The 22,123-nt window shown below is 40.7% G+C and overlaps 1 protein-coding gene across 4 annotated transcripts in view; it reads left to right on the forward strand.

Annotated features, from left to right (window-relative positions):
- agap3 (ArfGAP with GTPase domain, ankyrin repeat and PH domain 3) overlaps window positions 1–22,123 on the forward strand; it is a 132,572-nt gene that overhangs the window by 49,693 nt on the left and 60,756 nt on the right. For all 4 annotated transcript variants that reach the window (XM_034234404.1, XM_034234406.1, XM_034234405.1 and 1 more), the window contains exons 2-4: window positions 10,339–10,397; window positions 12,803–12,890; window positions 20,132–20,217. In XM_034234404.1, coding sequence (XP_034090295.1) covers window positions 10,339–10,397; window positions 12,803–12,890; window positions 20,132–20,217 — 233 coding nt within the window. The remainder of the gene's footprint in view (window positions 1–10,338; window positions 10,398–12,802; window positions 12,891–20,131; window positions 20,218–22,123) is intronic.

Genomic DNA, 22,123 nt, shown 5'->3' on the forward strand with positions numbered 1-22,123 from the left:
TCTATTTTGGGCACTTCATTTCTCCAGTGTTTTTCATCTGTGCAAGCACTTACACAGCAAATCATTTGTCTTGCATACACTTTTTGAATTTCAGTAAACAAGTAGGTACAGTTAAGTCAAATCAGCAGTGACTGATAAGGACGCATTATAATGGCTTGTTTTACAGTGGTTTTACTGTGGTGTAAAACAGCCTTAGTACTGTCTCTGATTTACCCACACACAGGACATGGGAGTACTGATAATGATGTCTGCTGGCCTCACAGAGACACAGCTTAAAGCAAGCATTAAAGCAGTTAGTGGCTGTAATGGGGATTTGTTTGGCAGCCTAGCAGGGCTAAATTAAGAGGGCTTACTATAATGATGGGGAGAAAGGAAGATGACTTTAGCACTGTGTTTAAAGGTTAACTCTGAAAGTGGAGTGTGTTTGTCCAGTTGCCTAGAAGACCAGGCAGAGATAGGCAAATATTTGTAACTATCTGAATTAATAGCTGTTTTTAACTACGTTTTTTGCACCCATTTTCACCTCTTCACATGAAGACCTAATTAGTTGTCCGTGACAACTTAATGACTTCAACTAATGTCATGTCGCACACATCCTGAATTTACTCTCATTACGCCAACCTTTTGAACCAGCAAAGCGGATATTTCATTCTCATGCTAGCATTACACTCTAAATGGGTCCTAAGGTCAACTTTGTTCATCTCCTGGTTTATTTGTGTTCTCACATGACATGTTACCAAGGATACCTGTTCTTGTGGTTAAGTTACACGTTGTATTTGTCCATATATTCCCCAGCAGAGTCAGTCAGGCATAAGGAATGTAGGTGTGCCGATCAGTCTGAGTAAAGTTAGGTGTTCAATGCCCTGGGCGGGTCTCGCCGCCTGTTGCTACCTGCCTAGGTGTTTGCTCCAAAATTAAATCCAGAAAGCTGAAGCCCAGCCCTCACAAAACTAAACACACACATGCGCGTACACACACTCGGTTCAAGTGTTTCCTGATGATAACTCCTAAATCTGGTGAGGTTTGGGGGAAGGGAGATACAGGATGATGGGTTTGAGGTGTGCAGACCGCGTCCCCACCCCCACCTGTGGATGAACAAAGCCACTCTGTCGAGCCCGTAGAGGCATGAGTGATCAGTGAGCCATGTGCTGAGATGGGGCTCTCTGGGGGTCTTTGGGTTGGAGGAGGGGTGGCTTTCCATGCGGTGTAGGTGGTCAGCAATACACTTATCTAGTGAAAGTTGAAACACCAAGAATGGGATTGTAGATATAACTTTATAATAAGTATTTTGATATGGTGACAGCAGGATCCAGTAGACAGAAAAGTGCTCACTGATGCGTATTTATTCTGACTTGCCCTTGGCTTGCCGTTACCCATTGGTAATTTCAAAGAAATCCCCCATGTGTGTCATCCATTCTCCTTTAATCTCAAATCTGACATGATATTTATTTATAAGGATGGAATTCCCTTTGCTTTGTGTTTTTCACTTCTTCTCAATTCTTGGCAGCAATATTTATTGTATTAACTTTTCCTTGTAGTTGGAATTATAATACTTGCTTCAAAAGCTGCAGATACATTTGTTTAAAAAAAATGCATTTGCCTATTTCCTTCAAACCAGCAGGGGTAGGGGAGCCAGACTCCCAACAGGTAATTCTCTTCAAGACAAATAGATTCTTTCAAACAGTAACACTGTGATATTGAACTCTCACTTGTTGGAGACAAATGGGGACAGCAAGATATTGAAATGTAATGGTGTGGTACACTGTGAGCTAGAGTAGAGGAACATCTGATAACAACTCATATTTGATCTATCTCTGCAAATCTCAGCTAGGGTACATTTTGTTCATTGTTATTGTTGTCGAGTATGTGAGGAGCCTTCCATATAAACACTCAAACTTTAGTTTTTTAAAATTGAATAAGTATGCAATTTGTAAATCACCCTCTACGTTGTATGCAGTATTGCCATCAGTTTGTTCACATGCACTGTTTTGAGTATCAGAAAAGATCAATCAAACTCACTCAATTTAGAGTTAAGAGAAGAATGAGTCACCCTGCATTGTTCGGCAATATCCCTTTAAACCCGATTTGCAAATCTCCTTATTTATTTCCCGGGAAAGGATCAATGCCTGGCTGTTGGTAAACAACACAAGGCATATAGCATTAAGTAGGGCAGGCCAAACAGAACTCATTAGAGGGACATGGCATAAAGGTTTTTACTAGGGATGCACCGAATATTCGGCCACCGAAAATTATCGGCCGAAAATGGTTAAAAAGGCCCTTTCGGCTTTTGACCTTTGTCATCGAGATTGCCCTGAGCCTTTAACAAATCGTATTAAATAATCTGATGACAGACTGTAAACAGAATAGCTGTAATTTTAACAAACTAAATAACTCAGTTTCCTCTAATCATTAACCCATGTTTGTATCATGTAGTTAACTCCGTGTGTTGCTGCTAGCATACATAACACCTGACGTAGAAACGTTCCTCGTGGATGGGGCTACAGAGCTGCTAGAAAGACGGTCGAACCCGGTACATTCCTCCGTCTGCATGCGGTGCACTTTTGCTCGTGCTTACATGCTAAACTCTTATTGCACTTATGGTAACAAGTATTCTCCACATCGAGACGGGTAAAGTTTAACCACACCTCGGAGCGCGTTCTCTCCGCCATCTCCGCAGTGTGCTCCGCTGCATGTAGCAGCTGCGTGTGTGTAAACTGCCCCGCCCCCTCGCACACAGACGGGGGAGAGAGATCTCGTCTGATCGAAAATACATCATAGACGCATTTGTTGTCTTTGCATATTAGAAACGAGTTGGCGACACTAAGACTGCGATATAATGTTTTTTAGCAATAATACATGACATATATAAATGTACTGTATGCATTCAAAAGTGCTGAATAAATGTTTTATGGACCCATAATAGTGATTATTATTTAAGTTAAGTTTTGCCATAATCATGTCTATTTCCATAATCAGGTAGCTGAACAACATTGGTAAAAAATGTATACATTATATATATATATTTCTATTAATCATTTTCGGCCTTCGGCATTCGGTTTTCGGCCAACTGTTTCCTATTTTCGGTATCGGTTTTGGCCAAGAATTTCCCATTTGGTGCACCCCTAGTTTTTACCTAGTTCTCTGCGGATTGTATTTGTCTCTTACTTTCCTCTGATCAGATTAAGACGTTGGTGTTTGGGAGCTTAAAGGAACAGATATAAGAGCTCGGACTGGGTTGTGGTCTGTAGAAAAGGTTTTGGAGAGCGGTGCACAATTGGAAGATGATACGGGATCGTTTTGTCAAGACAGGCATGGTAAAAGTAGTCACACAGAATGTTGGTTGGTCCTGAGGTTGGCATATAAGGGAACGACTGATTGCTAGCTGAAGTCTCACTCTATAATTTCTGACAGTGGGAAAGCATGTTTGGAAATTTGGTTGAGAGCGGAAGTTTTGACCTCAAGGTTGTCCCCTCTAATTCCAAAAACCACTTCAAAATCACTGCATGTGAAAATGCCTGCATGTATGCACATGCACACACACTCAGAAAACCACTGTACGCTCATAGTTTGTGCTCGCTTTGCATTTTCTTTTCTCATGAAATGGAATAAGTGGTGTGGGGGGTGTTGGGTGATTGTGTTTCACTACCCTCAAACTGAATGGTCATTTTTATCTGAGTAGACATGAGCAGTGAAGTGAAAACTCTAACAAACAAGCTGGCAACGCAGTTTCCCCCTCACAGAGACAAAGACACCGGTGTCCTTTCTAAGCATCACAAACGCGGGGGCTCTCTGTTTCCATAGGGATTCTGGGACACGGTAATGTAGGGATGCTCAATTTTAAAGAGTGACGTAATACAGAGCACATGGTTTCAATTAGGTTTTTCTTTTTGCCTGCATGGGAGCAAACTGGTTGTATTGTATCTACTCCAAGGATTTAAAAATAGGCATTCTCTCTGTTACAGTTTGTAATGGGTGTGTCTGATAGGAAATGTATGATTTGGTTAAAAATACTTCTAATGTACATGTCAGGCACTGTCCAATCTTGTGTAAAAGCCCATCATTTCATCTTCCTTTCTTCTTTTCGGTCTTGAAACATAAATGGTGTTGTTATGATCAATAATAATGGGTCTGCAGCAGCCGAAGTGGGCAGCCTCCATTTATGTTCTTTTGAATGATACTTAGTTCTCCTCCATTATCTATGGATTTACCTTTTTAATTCGACTTTTTTGAAACATTTATTATGTGGAAAATGGGAGAAAAACATCTGGGTATCTAGCAGTTTTTGTTGTTATTTTTACTTTATTTAAACTCTAATGCTGCGTTCAGACCGGACGCGATGCGATGTTTGGGGGCGGCGCGATTACATGTAAAGTCAATGCAGAGACGCGATCAGACGCGAATTCGCTCCGACGGCGCGCATGAAGCGGTGGACGCGGCGCGAATCACGCGATTGAGGCGAGAGTTCAATTTTTTCAACTCGGGCGTCAAATTCACGTGACGCGTTCTCACGGAAGCCAATCAGCGGTGAGGATCTCAGCCTGCCGTCACTGACGTTCAACCAGAAAACATCAGCCATTAGCTGTTAGCAGTTAGCACACAGATATCACAGCTCCTCATATCTGTTCAGAAACTGTACAAAAGTTAAACAAGAACAAACCACAGACTGTCTGTGTCATGGCGAATACAGTCGCTGGTTTATTTATGTCTGTAGGCCGTATGAGTGTGGAATAGGGATGCATATCGCTTACTTTTTTACGATACCGATACCGATACCACTGAACGATACCGATACTCAACTGATACATATCGTGATACTTTGAAAATGTATCATCCCACAATTACTCCCATGAAGCGCTTTACGATATAGTTAACATGTCAAAGGAATATTAACTTCAATTGTGGGACTTCTTGGACCTTTTAGTACTGAACAAACAATGAAAAATACATAAAAAATATGAAGAAAACCGATTATGGAATATCTTTTATAACAAATACATATATAGAATAATGGTCATGAGATCTCGGCATTGCACAAACAAATCTCATCTTTAAAATCAACATTTACCTTCACTGGTGAGAGAAAACAAATCCCATCACAGTTCATTTGTGGGACTTTTACCTTTCTAGTATTGAACAAACAATGAAAAATACATAAAATATGAAGAAAAACGATTATGCAATCTAATTTATAACACCCGCCATCACGGGCCACGGACTCACTTTTAAAATTAATTGAATTTTTTTTTTTTTTTTTTTTTAAATTATCGAAACCGGATCTGATTTCGGTACGGTATACCGTAGCCACCAGTAACCGGTATTTCGGTAATACCGGATACCGGTATGCATCCCTAGTGTGGAATGAGCATATACAACGTTAGCTTAGCCTGGTCGACCCAATCTCCATTCAGAAAACAAGCATTTTAAAAGGTTTTTTGCCTGCCGTCTTGTCTGCAGACTTGTCAAGCATTAATTCATGGTTTTTACTAACCGGTATCAGGATGTTGTTACGTCGGCATCATTTAGAAACGTGTATTACAATTTAATCACGGTAAAATATGTTCATTTTGTTGTAGTTGTAGCTCCCGAGCCAGCGCGTCTTGTTTGAATGATGCGAGTAAACACAGCTGGCAGCCGCGGTGAAACTCGAGCGACTAGAGCGATGCGATAGGAGCGTTTAGAGCGAAGCGAATATTCGCATCGCGTCCGGTCTGAACGCAGCATAACTCTTTGTTATTTAGGTTTATTTCTCTTTGTATTCGTTACTTGTTAATGTTGCAGTAATACTGCTAAAGACTGGAACCTTTCAGTGTGTTTGACAACTAGCAATGTGTTGTCAATGTTCACTTTTTTCAACCCTCCAATTACTAGAAAATAACATAATAGAAATAGAAATCATGATGTCAATGTATAGATTGCATCTGGAAAATATAAATCCAACCATAATGACAGGAAATCCAAGTAAATTAGGAAGCAGTCTAAATTGATATTGTCTCAGAGCAGTGAACTGATACTGAATCAGATGGGTGTCTTCGCTCTTGTTCAGACATGTCAAACCCACAATGAGAGGGCTTAACATGGGGCGTGCGGTTTAAAGACTACCCTGCTCCACACAATGCTTGCTGAAAGGCCCTTCTGTGAGGGATGAACTTTTCTCCTCACCCACAACAAGTGAGACACTTAGAGGAGCACAAGGCTCTTTGTGCATAGAGGTCAGAAATAAGCAAACATTTTAGCAGGGGGTGTTTTTACTTTAATTGTAGTGGGATAAGGAATGTGTGGCTCAGGTCTACCTAGCTATGAGTCATGCAGGCTTTTAGCATACATTTGACAAACATGTTTTATTGTATGGTGACAGTGGTAACCTTATGCTGTCATTCTTTTCATATTAGCATCGCCTCAAGCTAGGGCTGCTCAATTAATCGTATTTTAATCGGAATTACGATTATGGCTTGCAACGATTACGAAAACAACGTAATTGAAATAAAACGATTATTTTTTTTAATTATTATTACTTTTTTTTAAATTGGTTTTTCAGTTGAATTATACTTAAAGTTCAGGGTAATCAACTGTTAACATACTGTTCAAATGTTTTTTTTTCAATAAATTGATGTTTTCAAAGTAAATGGATAATCGTTTTTAATAATCGTGATATCAATTATTGACCCAAATAATCGAGATTATGATTTTTGCCATAATCGAGCAGCCCTACCTCAAGCTCAAAAGCAAAGCATCATTGCTGCAACAAACAGGCTTACTGTAACGATGACTGCCTGTTGACTGTGAACACTTTAATTGTTATGTTTAGACATGGGAAGAGAGTATGGCCGCAGGCCCGCCTTAACCTGCCATCAGGCCCTGGGTCTGATAGGTTTTGTAGGCCCCCTATTTAAACAACAAATCAAAGTCATTTATAGCCTCGGCAGGCTCTGTGATCGCACTTCTCCACTCTGCTCTATGCGCGCCTGGTCCTCGCCTCCAGATGAGTGACGTATCGGGCCTCCCTCGTGTATTTGTCCGGTTGCCGTTGGCTCCCCTCCACGTAGCAAGTCCTCGTCGTCCTCTCCATCTCCTCCAACATCCCTCCTGTCTGTTTTTCCTCTCCCGCTACTCCATCACTATCAGAACCAGATGGCCTACTTGGCTCCGAGGCCCCGCGGCCGGCACCGCTAACGCTCGGTACAGAACTAATCTGTCCTTCCTCCTCATCCTGGCCTACAGGTTTAAAATAACCTGTAAACTTCGGCATTTTTTGTAATAGCTTGTCTCGAAACTCCTTTTCCCTCAACAATTTCCTTTCCCGAGCGCCACTCTCATACTTTTTCTTCTCCTACATTTTCTCCTAAACAACCTTCATCTGTCACTCAATCGCTCGCAATTTGAATAAGTCACATGTGAAACATATTCTCATTCTGATTGGCTGTGAAGTGGTGCTGACTGTTTCGGAGTCATCATTTTTGAGAAAAATCTCTGGAATCCATCGATTTGATTGATTAGCGGAGCAAATGATCAAAATACTACGGAGGGAAGATATTTTCGTTTGGATTACTGGTCTGGGGGAAGCTCACATGTGTGTGTATACGTGTGTGTTTGTGTATTTTTGCATTTGTGTGTATTGTGTTTGTTTCCCGGGGAAAACCCTCACGAGAAACACCGGCTGTTGTTATGCCTGCTGTGACGTCAAGTTACTCCGTTCTCCGCTTGTAATTATGCCGTTACAAGCTTCAAAGTTGTATTTATCATCTGGATTGGCAGAAACAAGTTTAATATTCTGAAAGCCAAGACTTTGTTTATTTGAAACCAGATGAAAACAAACTGTAACGGACCCTGCCGTGTTATCTATGATTACTATACGCCTTACATTCATAATTTCAGCCGGAGGGAGGGGGAGTGAGTGGCGAGGGAGAGCAGAGTGGCGAGTGAGAGCTGTCATCTTCCCTTTACAAGCTTCAAAAATGTATTTATCGTGTGATTTTGGAAATAAAAGTTTAATATTCTGAAAGCCAAGACTTTGTTTATTTAAATGTTTTTTAAAAACATCCGAAATAAAAAACCTTTTTTTTTTACTTTTTTATTGGCTCATGATAGGCCCCTGATCTCCGTAGGCCCCTGGGCTTCAGCCCAGGTCAGCCCGTGCATTAAGGTGGCCCCGAGTATGGGGGGTTCACCTGGTATTACACACCTTGTTGCCTGGAGACATAAGGCGCATTCACACCGCAGTACTTTTCCCACAAAGGTTCATCAGAACTTAGTTCATGAGAACTCTTTAGTTCTCATGAACTAAGTACAGATCGCGTTCACACTGGATTAAGTCCCTGGGGGAGGATTAGGCAAATGAAGCCGCTGACGTCACTTCTTCTTCTGCTTTGGGTTTACTGGCAGGCCACAAACAACTTCACGGCGTATACTGCCGCCCAAAGTCCCCGGCCAGAAGTCCCCGGAGTTGGGGACTGGCTTCAGTAGAAGCTGCTGGGACGCCCAGCAGCTTCTACTGAAGCCTTCCAAGTAAATGGCCAGAACGCCGACACCTCCTCATCTCCACCGCTCCCATGTTTTATTTTGTGTTGCCATAAGTTAGTCTCTCTGCGTTTCTGCGCTGGGCTAATGCTAATAATGCTAATGTGAGGATAATAAAATGGCGGCTTCACAAAACTTTTTGGGAGTTTTACGGGGCGTGGTTTGCAATCCGCCCAGCCAATCAGACATAGGAACCTTTTTCTCCCACGAAAGTCCCTGCTCTCTAGCAGGGACGGAAAAGGGGGTGAAAATGAACTAATCTTTGTTCCGGCTCTTTTTGGTGTGAACGCAACATTTCGGAACTATATCGGAACTAAAGTGGGAAAAGTACTGCGGTGTGAACGCGCCTATAGAGTCTACTCTCTCATGTTGGAGATTATATCTTCCTCTTGGGGGGTTCAGATGGTGAGAAAACATGATCCAAAACAGGAAGGTGGTCTTTGTTCTAATAGTTGTTATGACACATAGTTGTCTTCCATCCCTGTGGGAAACTGGCACTGCTTGTTGAGTTGTCATTTGTGTTTTTAGTTGTGAGGGTTTGTATTGTTCTTCATTGTGGCCTTTTTTTTAAGTGTGATTATCCAGACTAAGTCTTTAAATGTCACTGTAAAATCCAAACGAGTTGAATCAAGACTGTCTGTTGAAATGGATTAACTCAGTCCTGTTCAGCGATTGTACTGTGTTGAAACCTTATATTCAAATGGGCTGCGTATATTTTACTTACCATAGGTGTTTCACAATCCCTTCTTGGAAGTTGTGTGTTTATACGTTTTAAATATGTTATATAAAAATATGGATATGAGGGAGAAAAAGGGAATATTTTGAATGTGTTTTATTCTGGATCTATTTGCTGTTTACAAATTATATTGATCATTGAGCTGATTGTTGAAATTGCTTATGTCCATAACACAAAATAGTTCTATTTACTATCAGTTGAAAATAAGAAAACTAGCCAATACCCGTATTTCATGAGAAGAAACAGTTACCTTTTTTTATTTTATTTTGTCCTTTTGCTCCCTCAAAATAACTTTTGACGGATCAGTTGTTGTTGCAGTGTGTTATGTTGTTGATCTTTTTTCTGATAATATTGTCTGAATCCGCACTGGGATGGAAGTGCAATGGCAAATATAAAAATAAAGTTTCTTCGCCTGGAGGATATGGTGTAAATAAAGGTTGAAAGTTTGCCAGTTTGGAAGGCTACATCTTTCTAATCATTTGACCCTTTTTACTTCAGTGCGCTTGGTACTGCACGGCTCCCAAGTCCACAGTAAACTGCACCGAAGTTAGCTGTGACGTTTTACTGTGTAGCAGATAAAAGATGATTTGAAAAAAGTAGATGAAATGACATTCTCATAAAAGTTCTGCCAGTATGTCAAAGTGTACTACAAACCTGACCAGACTGTAGATAGGCTTTGTCAAACCAATGTCTACTGAATCCACCACAAAATGTGTTGCACACAATGTAGATAGCTTTTTACATTTTTATTTTTTTATTTAGCCTTTTATTTATACAGGTAACATCTCATTGAGACACAGGGTCTCATTCTCAAGAGAGACCCGATCAGTGGTAACAATACAACACAAAGTTACAGACAGGACACTTAACACGGAGGCAACAATCAAATAAAACATTGTAAACAGTAGTCATTCAAAATGCATGTGGTCAGATATTGCAGGGGCAAACACCCACAGATGATTTCTCCTTTACCATCATCCAATGGAAAACTCTGTTAATGCCATATAATCTGTAGCTGGTGTCAAATTGGTTAAAATAGCTGGAAATGCATTTAAATTCTAATTTCGTTTTTTGCCTTTTCCTTTTAGACTCTTTCGTCAACAGCCAGGAATGGACATTGAGTCGGTCAGTGCCAGAGCTGAAAGTGGTGAGTAACTTTTTGTATATTTCTAACAGTCCCGCCGAGGTTTCATCTTACTGGGCGATTTAAATGTCAATGGGAAACATGTTCTGTCCTTGTAATACTGGTTTTGCATATTAAAATGAGGGAGCAGTAGAGAGATTGGCTGGACTTCTCCCTGGCATGTACTGGGTGATTTTTAATGAGATGCGTTGGCATGGAGATGCAGGGTGGCTTGCAGAAGGACGGGAAATGAGTGACAGTTTTGGGCTAGACTAGTGACACATCCCGGGTCTGATCCCACCCGCCAGTGAAGCACACACACAGCCGCTGCCAAATGCACAACAAACATCGTCACATGATTTAATTCCTTCCACCCATAACGACTGGCAGGCTTTAGAAAGTGCTCTCTACCAATCTGACAGTTTGAATAATATTTCTGTGTTAGATGAATTAATTGTTGTTGCACCTTACATAAGAGAAAACTTCAGTGAAATACAAAGGGGGGAAATTCACAAGTAGCTCAAAGAACAACTTGCCTTTTTGGCTTCAAACACTTTAAATGCGTCTGTTTTCCTTTTAAGCTTCTGAGGTGTTCATTGGCAGCTTCCACACAGGGGTTTGTTAAATGGACCTGGGAAGAATGAATAAAATGTCTCCAAATAGCAATCATTATTTTTTCAAAACATTCAAAGAATCCTGTGAAGGTCATACTGAAAAGAAGGTCTTACAAAGCTTTCATTTTGACATCAAAATCTTTTTCTTCTTGTTCATACCACAGTTATAATGACAGGAAGTGGGGTCAAAACACTTCCTGATGATTAGTTTAAATGATCAAAGGGTGAGAGAGCCTTTTAAACATTTGCTACAACAGCGAGCTGTACCACGGTACTGTAGTTTCATAATGACTACCTAACTGTGGTCAAACCTTATTTAATTTCTATCTTTTGATTATCAAGTCTGCACTTTGCAAAATTCCAAGATCAAATCCGAACATCTACAAAGAGGACTCAAAGTGTTGTACTTGTTAGTGCTGATACAGCGTTTGATTTTCACGAGGGCTATATACCAGCAGGTCACAAAGTCAAACAGCAGGAACACTGCTCCAGCGGTACGTTCAAAGTCGATTTTTGTTGACTCATTGCTTTCACTGCACACAGCCTACAACTTTTGATAACTTAAAGCTTATTCATAGTTTATTCTGCTGGGGTACCATATGGTGTATATATATATATACACTTCAATTATAGAGAGGGGGGGTAGGCTGGGAAAGGCCTTAAACAGATATTTTCTCTTGTGCCTCAAACCTCCCTATAATTAGAACCATACCTGACTTTAACACCAACTAATGATCTAAAGAAGAGGAGGGTGATGGTGGGTAGAGGAGAGGGAGGGGATGAGGCATGTTGCAGCCTTTGTTCTTCCCAGACGTGCTGGCATCCTCGGCCCACCCTCCGCCACGCATCCCCCTGAAGGCACCATAGCCAGGTCTGGTCTAGACACCAGGGAGAGGAAGCGGGGGAAAGACTACAACCAAACCGATGTTGGAGGACTTTCCTCATAATGTTCTAACCGGCCTGCGTAAATAACCAGATCGTGGTTTTCAGGGTTTTGTTCCTTAACTATAAACCAAATGTACTTTCCATTACTCCCCAACATTTTCTAAGCATTCGATACATTTCTTTTTTGATGTTGTACCTTCAAGTCAGCCGTTTGTTTCAATAAATGCTAGTATTGAAGTGAAATGTACTTGAAGAGATCTCAATCAAAATGAGTCACCCTTCTATTTTGTATTTGCATGGTTTACAAGCCAACCAATACTATATTTTCAAGGCAGTTGTTACATCAATTGCTTGGACACTCAGACAGTTACTTAGACATCTACAAACACAACAACAAAACAATATTGTATTTTACAAGCCTTTAAGTGATCGGTTTGGCTCTAATGGTTAGGCTGTTGCAAGTAGAAACTGTTTTGAAAACCTTTCCCAGGTGATGAAGTTAAGAAAACTCTTGCAAAAATTGCACATTTCACTTTTTTCCCACATAGTTGATTAGGACATTCTTAAAAAGCTGATAATATAGATCTTGTTGCAACCAAAAGGAAACACATTTGATAGATTATGACACCACTGCCATGGTTAACATTGAATGTTCCATCTTGGCCCTGGAAGCAGCAGCTTGTCAACAACACATCCTCGCACACAAGCTACGCTAACCTTGTGTTTCCGAAGCTTTAAACGGAATCTCGTGACCTTACTCAGCGGATAGAGTTGAAGTTTAAATCTCCGGAAACACTAACTGAGACAACCTTGTGCTGAGACTTTTACTCCCGTCATCATTATTGTCCTTCAAGTCTATGCTTCTGGTTTGTACCTGTCATGCTATTCCTGTCAGAAATAATCACTGTATTTTTGCCCTTCGCCTTCCAGGGCATTGTGGGAAATCTGTCCAGTGGAAAGTCTGCTTTGGTCCACCGGTACTTGACGGGCACATATGTGCAGGAAGAGTCTCCTGAAGGTAAGAGTCTGCTGTTGGAAGTGTGGATTCAGAAGGGATTATAGACATGTGAGACACTCAATCAATCTGTAGAAGCTTTAGATCAGGGGTGCCCAACCTTTTTTGAACCGAGAGCTACTCTTAAAGTTGCCAGTCTGCCGAGATCTACCAGTCCAAATAGAGAGGCGTAGCCATTACTGACAGCCTACTACCAGGTAAATACACACTTCTACTTGTATAAAACTGACCTTTGTACGATTAATACTTCATAAAATACTGCAGATCCTTTATCTTACCTCTTTCTAATCTACACACATACAAGTATTTAACTGAAGTTACACAACAGTGTTGTTGATACAGAGTTGGAGTTTATTCACACGTCACTACAGTGGGTAATGTTTTCAAGAAACATTGAACAGTGCTGCCACATATGACACAGGAAAACAAGAAAAGACTCTGAACCCTTTCTTTGCCATTATATAAAAACAGTGTTGCTACAAAAGTATAAATTAGGCTTACTAATAAGACAACTCAGAATCTGCTGCCAAAGTGCAATAAAAAAGACAAAATTAATAGAATCAAACCCTTTTTTGTTTGCATTTTAGTAGATTATAAAAATAAATGCCTTTTTTAAAATAGGATGCAAGCAACACTAGTTTCTTAACCTGAATTGATAATAGACTATAATTAATTTAAGTTTGCATTCTTATACCATTTTGTACAATAATTATAATGAATAAGTTCAAACAAACTAAAACTTACAGCTGATTAATAACGGTATCTAACTTGAGTTTTTATTATATCAAAAACCTGTTGAAATGCTACTGTTATTTTTACTGTCCCCAAAAAGCGCGTCGGCAGCCTCCAGGAATGCTTCTTTCACAACTTCGCCGTCTTTGAAAGATTTCATGTGTTTCGCAAGAACATGACTGACACGATAAGATGCTATGGTAGCAGCCTTGCTCTTGTTGTTGGGCCTGGTGAAAATGGACTGCTGTAGAGATGTCCCGATCTGATCACGTGATCGGGGATCGGAGCCGATCACGTGATTTTTAAAAGATCGGGAATCCTTTTTTGTTTTTTTTATAATTTCAATTTTTAATTTTTAATTTAATATTACAAAACAAAAATGACCATGTTCACGTCTTAAAGTCATCCTAAGGCCTTAGTTTTGGTTTAAAATTACACAACATCATGTATGTGTTGCTTCTCTTGGGCTTGTTTTCATAGAACTGGTTGCTTATTTCTCTCAAAGCTGGCAACAGAGTGGGCGCAGTGTCTAATAGTAGCAGTAAGCTAACGAGAGGCTACGTTCAGCTGGTGACTCGGGAGTCGGCACAGAGAAAATGTCAGCAGTTTGGAAGTATTATAAAATTGAAAGCGAAGGCAGTGTAACAGCCAGATGCAATGTTTGCAAGGCGGAGGTTCCGCGTGGTGGAAAGAACAGAGCTACGTTCAACACGACCAATCTAATACGCTACCTGAGAAACAAACACCAACAACAACAACAACACGGCGAGTACACTAGGGCTGTACCCGAATATTCGTTCGTTGGAGTACTATTCGGGTTTCAATTTCGTTATTCGGAAATTCGTTTTGTTTGTTTTTTCATTTTTTCCTCCGTTTTAAAAAAAAAATTGAATTTATTGAAATCTCCAATATCAACGTAAGAGCTTGTGCCTCTTCGGGGGGTGCTAACACTTAACCATACACTTTATCGTTTACTTTCTCCGTCTTTATATGTCGATATTACTTTTCTCCGTTAATCTCCGTCATGTTGTTTCCAAAGCAACAACAACTTCCTGTCAACCTTTCCTTCAAAATAAAAGCATTTCCACAAATGGGAAGCCAAGCCAAATGACACTTAAGACATATACAACTGCAACGAAAGTAACAAACACAATGCGATATCCTTTTCAATTTCAAAGAACACAAATTGGGTTACATTAACAAATAACTATAAAACAACAATACTGTAGAATAACAAAATGAATGCCGTGAATACACCGAAATACACGTGTTGAAGTGGTTCGCTGCTGATTACTATTGAATTGTGTTACTCCAGTAAGATGGAAATATAATACTTTGTTTATTCATATTATGTTAAGCTGCTGTTGTTCATTGCATTATTACTAGACTAGTTAGTCTTAAGGCTAGAATTCTGCACTAAGCCACATTTTTATTTTATTATTTGTGACTGAATGTGAACTTGTGAAGCTAGTCAAGCTACCTCTTTCCAGTAGAGTTATTTTTGTTTTGTTACTGCACTATCTGCACTCAATTTGTTTACATGGTTATTTTGTGGTGGACCACTGATAAGCTTTATTTTGTTTTGATCCAATGCTGCACAACTGAACTGCTGTGAAAAAAAGAAGCTATATCCATGTTGGATAGAATGGATAGTTGGGTACTGTCATTTAAATAAAAAAATAACCTTAAGGGACAACTTGAATGCTTTTTTCCTTTTTTTTCTCTTAATGCATTGCATAAAGATCGGATCGGGAAAAATCGGTATCGGCAGATTGTCAAAATCAAATGATCGGGATCGGGAGCAAAAAAAGGTGATCGGGACATCCCTGGACTGCTGTGCATTTAGCTGTGCTTTCAGGCCCCTCCCCTTTTGGAGCGTAGGGCAGAATTAGGAGGGAATTCCGTCTCGTAGCGTTTGTGCACTGTTTTGAAATGCCGCTCCTAAATTACCCTTCTTCAATAAAGCCACGCTCGCATTGCAGATGAGACAGATGGACTTTGAATTGGAATAGATACAAAATAATCATCCTCCCACTCGGAGTGAAAATTATATATTTTGGGCTTTTTTGCTTCTGCCATAATTGCGGTCTTGTGTGTGTGCGGACTGTCACTCCTGTTGACAAGGACAACGTCAGCGCACTGCCCACCAGCCACGCGCCGACACATGGGGTCACGCCGGCCAATCAGAAAACTTTGATGCGTTCAAGTGCATTATTCTGGCACAGGAAGATTATGTTATAGGACATTAACGATAACAGAATATTGTTGTTCTATTTTTAGACACATCTCGCGATCGACTGGTTGGTCACCCCTGCTTTAGATTAATGCAACACCTTCAGTGTGGCTCTTATGGCCTCATTCACCTGACAACGTGTCATATAAAATACATGCCCGCTGACAGATTGAACCCTTTTCTTTCCACAGTGTCAGCCTCTCACAAATCAAGAGAAGCCTTGATGTTAGATTACTCACAATCTGGTGTGTTTCAAAAGCATTTGATTAGTGAAATTATACAGAAGCCTGCAGGCTGGTGAATACCTTTTTTATTTTGTTCAAGCATTTTGGCAATGATTGCTACATTGTAAAGACAGATACCAATATTAGGCTGAGAATATAAAGATGTTTACATGACGCATGATGTCTTATGAGAGTATATTCGTCTCAGTGTTTCCCACAGATCTGAAATATACTTGGGAGGGTGCTGGTCGCGGGGCGGGGAGGGGGGTAGGGGTGTGACGTGCCTTTGTGATGTGCATCAACATCAACCTTTCTGTTGGTCGCTTGTTAGCAGACCCTTCACGCGATGGCAGAGCGAACAGGTACAGGCAGGCCCTGATAGCCCTATAGTTTAAATCGACTACCCAAAAATAAACATATGGACATGGGTTACTATTTAACAAAAATGGTAAATGTATTTAGGAACCTATCCATGTGATTTTGTATAAAGAGACTAGATCTATGGGAACACCTATATGAAACAGAATTGTATACATTTCAATAATCATAAAGTGCATCTTACCTTTTTTCCCCTAGTTAACTTTTTTATTTTTTATTCATGCATATTTTACTAATCACTACCCCCTCAAATGGAAATATGTGTTTACATAAATGGTGACCAAACCGTTTGAGACCCACTGAGAACTTAGACGAAGTTAACTATCTAAACACTCAAGAGTCCTTTACCTCACCTGAGCTGAGGTTATCCCGAGCTTGAATGACACACAGAGACCAATCGACGGCTTTGATTTATGATCTGTATGACAGTGGCCATGTCGGCAGGCCACATCATGTAGACAGCCAGTCACCCTGTGTGAGGCAGCCCACTTAACAGGCCAGGCCATCGGGAAACCCCCCGGTCCTCCCGATGGCCAGTCCGGGACTGGGTACAAGAGGCGTAGAGCGAGGGATCATTGTCCACAAGTTAATCGATCGCAGATGGCGTCGTGGACGAAAAAAAGAAAGAAAAACAATTATTATTATTAAAAAAATATCGCGAAATATACTTAGGCGGCCGTTAATATACCTGGGCGGCCCGCCCAAGTATAGTTTATGTGTGGGAAACCCTTCGTCTAATACATTTATATTAAAGATAAATAAATAATTAGAATCAAGCTTCCTGATGCCAACATTGATAATTGCCTGGATGCATTCTTATAGATTTCTGTGTTTTTCACGACAAAGCATAACATTTCCTGTGAGTTAGGGCTGTGAAGATTACTCCTTACTAACTAGAAGGTAAACTAAACCCCCTCATTTCTCAAGGGCTGTAAATTCATCGTTTTATAACCATCATGCTGTTTGCATCCTGGATGCCCTGATGGAGAGCGTGCCAGTTTACCATGCTTGGAAAGGTTTATTTCCAGAAAGGGACCCCTCGCCATTTTAATTGACTCTTGAGATTTAAAAATCTGATTTTCTTAAATGTATCAGCAAAATCATAATGAGAATGCCCCCCCCTTCTGGCCTGACATGTTACTCCTCCTCTCATCCAATCCAGAAGCATGTTAGCCAACCAGTTGACTGATAAGTTCTGAAGGGTTTGCAGTGTTTCTTTTTACTGTAATTATAGGGAGGATGAGACGTGAAGCGCATAATTAGTTTCTGGCATTATGCTGCACCGAGGGAGAAAGAATCCTCATAGCTTAATTAGTCCTTGAGAAATCAATGTTGGAAATGCTAAAAGAACAGAACAAGCATTTTTCGCTGTAATCAAGGAAACATGTCGGCTCAGATATCCATTGCAGCGCGTTGCTGTGATACAACATACAGGCTCTCTTTGTTTTGTATTCACGTTAATGGCTTCACTCCAGATTGAGTTTTTACATCGCAGAAGCGTTTCCCAGCAAAGGAAGGTTCAGTGATGGCTGTTTCTTTAGTCATTTGTTCCTGGGCTTTTGCTATGATATCTGAAAAAAAAAAAAAGATACTGGGGTGTGTTTCCATAGCAACACCGGATGGAGCTCCGTTGGATTGTGGCTCTGTGTCAAGGTCTAAGCCTCCGTGTAAGCAGAGTATGCTTACTGCGTGTTAACCGTGCCTACCAACTCGCCGTCTCTCTGTAGGCTGTCTGCAAGGTTGTTAGTCGCCTCTTTTTATGTAAGGCTGAGCAACACATTGAAATGATTCATAATTGCTTTTTTCGTCGTGATGTAGAAAAGTGTTAAAAGAAGTATTGTAGCCTGCCTCACTCTTTTTATTATTCACAGCACAGGATCTTTGGATGCATTGTATTGGCTCAGCTCTATATAAAGAAAACTGCATCCTGGATGATTACACAACTGAAATGTTTACTTCACCCATGTTTTCACCAGAGCCGCATGCTTTCAGTACAGATACTGATTTCAGACAGACTTTCCATAATCTGTCGTGGCGTGTGAACGTGCTGCCAAGCTGTATTCTGATAAATCTTTGGTTTCTGTTTTATTCTGATCCAGTTTTTCTCACTGTGTAACGAGATCCTCCTCATCTTTTTTCCCTTTTTAAACGGGATTCAGAGACATGCAGACACATCGTTTCTCAGTCCTTTGTCTGAATCCCCCAAAAAGCTCTGTAACTTGAATACAAAAAGAAGAAAGCTGGCTGGTGGTACGTGAATCTCTCTGTTACACAACCAGCATGCAGCAGGACTTCAGAGGCTGGGAGAATCCCTTATTTGCCAAGCGGGTTAAAGTGGACTTAATGGGGTGGAAGTGTGGCTCAAGTGGATATGTATTGCTTGCTGAGACAGGAATACTGTCCGCCTATTAAAAATGACAGGGCTCGGGTACTGTATGGCCCTTACAGCTCCTCTGTGATGTAAGATCTTGAGTTCTTGAAATGCAGAGAGAATCAAGAATTACAGAGCTTGAAAGGCTGATCTCTGTGATCTCCGTCTATTATCTAACCATATGAATATCTTAGCCAACGTGTCTGCTTATGAAACTCCTCGAAAATCTGTAACAGGTGTACTTTTATTCTGCGGTCACATCCACTGCAGCATTTGTTTGATACATTAAAAAAAATCCTTCCCAGACCTTGTCAAATTTGTGCATTATTCAGTTTTGTCAAATGGCTTTCAGCATATTTTCGTATTCATAAGGCACCATTTCACTCCTTGGGACATCTATATTCTCACAACTTTCTCATTTGAATGTTTTTAATCTCTGCAGGAATCTCAAACTATTCAAATGATATGCAAAATCTAATTTACTGCATAGTTCTCCCACTGATCTCTTCTTTATCTGCAGCCAGCTTTTGCTAGAGGCAAGGAATATGCATTTATATCAGAGAAGAAATTAAAAAGGGAGAAACTCAAGGCTGAGCAGTGTTGGCTCCCCACTTCTCTCTAGTGGACATGCTGTGACCCGAGGCGCGTCAGCAAAGACGTGTTTCGCCTCTGATTGTATCTCCCATCCCCTCTTCTCTCCTTTAGTCTCTTTTCTGAAATGACTCTCCTTGACTTATCATTTTATTGCAAGGTGTAATGAGTTATGCTAATGCTGTGAAAACCAATGTTCTAACCCTCTGAAGATCACGCAGAGAAGTGATGCACTGAATGTGATAATGTTTTTGTAGAGAAAGTCTGGCCTCTCCAGGACTTGTGGCTGTGGCTTTGAACCTCTTCCTTCAGCAGCTGTGCATTAGACACGCTAAATGGCCGTTTCTCGCCCACGTAATTGGCTCCGGAGAGACCTGGTTTCCTGTTGGCATATGATCCTAATGACAAAACATTCAGGGGACTAAATGGAGGGTTGCACTTAGTCTCATACATGTCTTTACAAACTTTAAGAGTCATGTCAAACTGTGTTTTGAAATTAAATTTGGTATCCAGGATGTCCTCATTGTTTTTATGATTAATGAGTGTGACATGGTTCTGCAGTCTTTTTCTGCTTGGGAACCCCCTGGTGGTCAGTTATCTTAAAAAATTAACAATATCATCCTGCAGCAGCTATGGCCAGACTTAACATGTTTATAAGAATGACCTTGAAACAAACCTTTTCAGTACAAATAATTAACAAATGTCTCTTCCTCAGGTGGACGGTTCAAGAAGGAAATAGTGGTGGATGGACAGAGCTACCTACTTCTGATCAGAGATGAGGGGGGGCCTCCAGAATTGCAGGTAAGGGGTTTAACCATGATGCACAATTCAATATCTACAATACAATATAATCAAAGTGAAACAGGGTGTCCGCGGGGTCTTAAAAAGTATTACAAGTTGATAGCGAAAATTAAGGCTATTAAAAAGTATTGAACGGCATTTTCCAAGGTATTACATTTTGTAGCTAGTTTTCTATAAGTATATAAATTGTCCAAAGAGGTTGTATTCTACAGTCTGCCTGAATGTAATCATTGCGTAGGTGTGTAGTTTATTGATGGCATCCCGTTGGATTTGACGTCATCTGAACAGGACATCGCACGCTCACTGCTTGATAGCGTGCGAAGGTCCGTTTACGCCGGTTGTTAAACAACATCGTTATGGGGAAATGCAAGTTTGCGTCCAAATGGTTGGAAGATAAGGAGGAAGGACAATCAATACTGTATATAGTCAATGTGAGGTAAAGTGTGTCGCCAATGTAATCGATTAAAACTCGACGTGGCGATGAGGTCTTCAAATGTATGGGAAGGGTCTTAAAAAAGGTCTTAAAAGGTATTACATTTGACTTCAGGATTCCTGCATATACCCTGTGAAAACATCAACACCAATAATTCCCATTGCTCGCAAAAAGTAAAATTTTAAGACTGGGCTCACTTTATTTTAATGAAAAATACTCCATACTTTTAATTAAAAAAAATGTTTTAAGTGCCACACTTTCATGCGCTTAAAAGTATGGAGTATTTTTCATTAAAATAAAGTGAGCCCAGTCTTAAAGGTCACATGTCATGCTTTTCCGGTTATTACCCGTCCCCTTGTGTTATGAAGGTTTTTATGCATGTAAACGGTGTGCAGAGTCAAAACCCTCAAAGTACATCATGTAGCGAGTAAAACTCTAACACAGAAAATACCTCCCCAAAACGCCTCGTTGGAGATACGTCACTGTCCATTGATTCTTCCGGGTAACTCATGATATCATGCGTTACCCGGAACCAAATGGACCAATACGTGGAGCCGTTACGTTACGTCCGCGGAGCCGTTACGTTAAGCCCCCGCTGATTGGTCCAAATTGACCAATCCACGGACTTCCTCACACACACACACACTCAGTGCAGGCAGCTCTGCTGATCTCTCCTCCCGGGCTGCAGGCTGATAACAGACAGTTGGGATTGCGGCGAAATTCTCTCTGCAGACCCATTCTCACAGCGTTTATCAACCTTTTTCTTACTCGATATCAAGCCACACTTATTGTTTTTACTTCGGCTGTGACTTTGTGTGTGCTCAGGGTGAGTTTGGCTGTGTATCGCTAAACAAGGAAACCACACCTCCACGGAGCTCAGCTCGATTCACAACGTCCCAACCAATCAGAGCACACTGTGCTCACAGGGAGGGTGGGGGCTGGAGCTATTGGAGCTACAACGAGCCGTTAAAGGCAGAGAGTGAAATTCAGTGAATACACGTAGTTTACAAAGGGGTTTGCTGTATGAGAAACCAAGGTGATTTTGGAAAATTGCACAATATAAATCTATTCTAGGAGACCTCAACAATGGAATTATGATCAGTGGAAATGGCCATGACATGGGACCTTTTAAAATAGTCACATCATATTTTACTTTTTGCGAGTCGATATAAAGGTAACTGAATTAGTGAAATGGGCGTATGATGTGGTTTTTATTGATCGCAGCCCCCTGAATCGAATCAAAAATCATATCCTGGCAGATTGTGTGAGGTTTCTAAAGTTGCTTAAAGAATCAATATAATGTTATGTTTTGAAAACCAGTAAGAGTGTTAATCCTGAAAAAAAGTCTCTTAAGGCCAAAGCTGCAAGATGTGTCAGACAGAAACTGTCATGCAGGCAGGAACTGTTAGAGAGACCATTGGTTCTCTGCAGGACAGTTTGGAGCAGCGGGACAGCACTCTGTCTGTTCTTCCA

The sequence above is a fragment of the Gymnodraco acuticeps genome, unplaced genomic scaffold, assembly GCF_902827175.1.
Source record: "Gymnodraco acuticeps unplaced genomic scaffold, fGymAcu1.1, whole genome shotgun sequence".
Lineage (NCBI taxonomy): Eukaryota > Metazoa > Chordata > Actinopteri > Perciformes > Bathydraconidae > Gymnodraco > Gymnodraco acuticeps.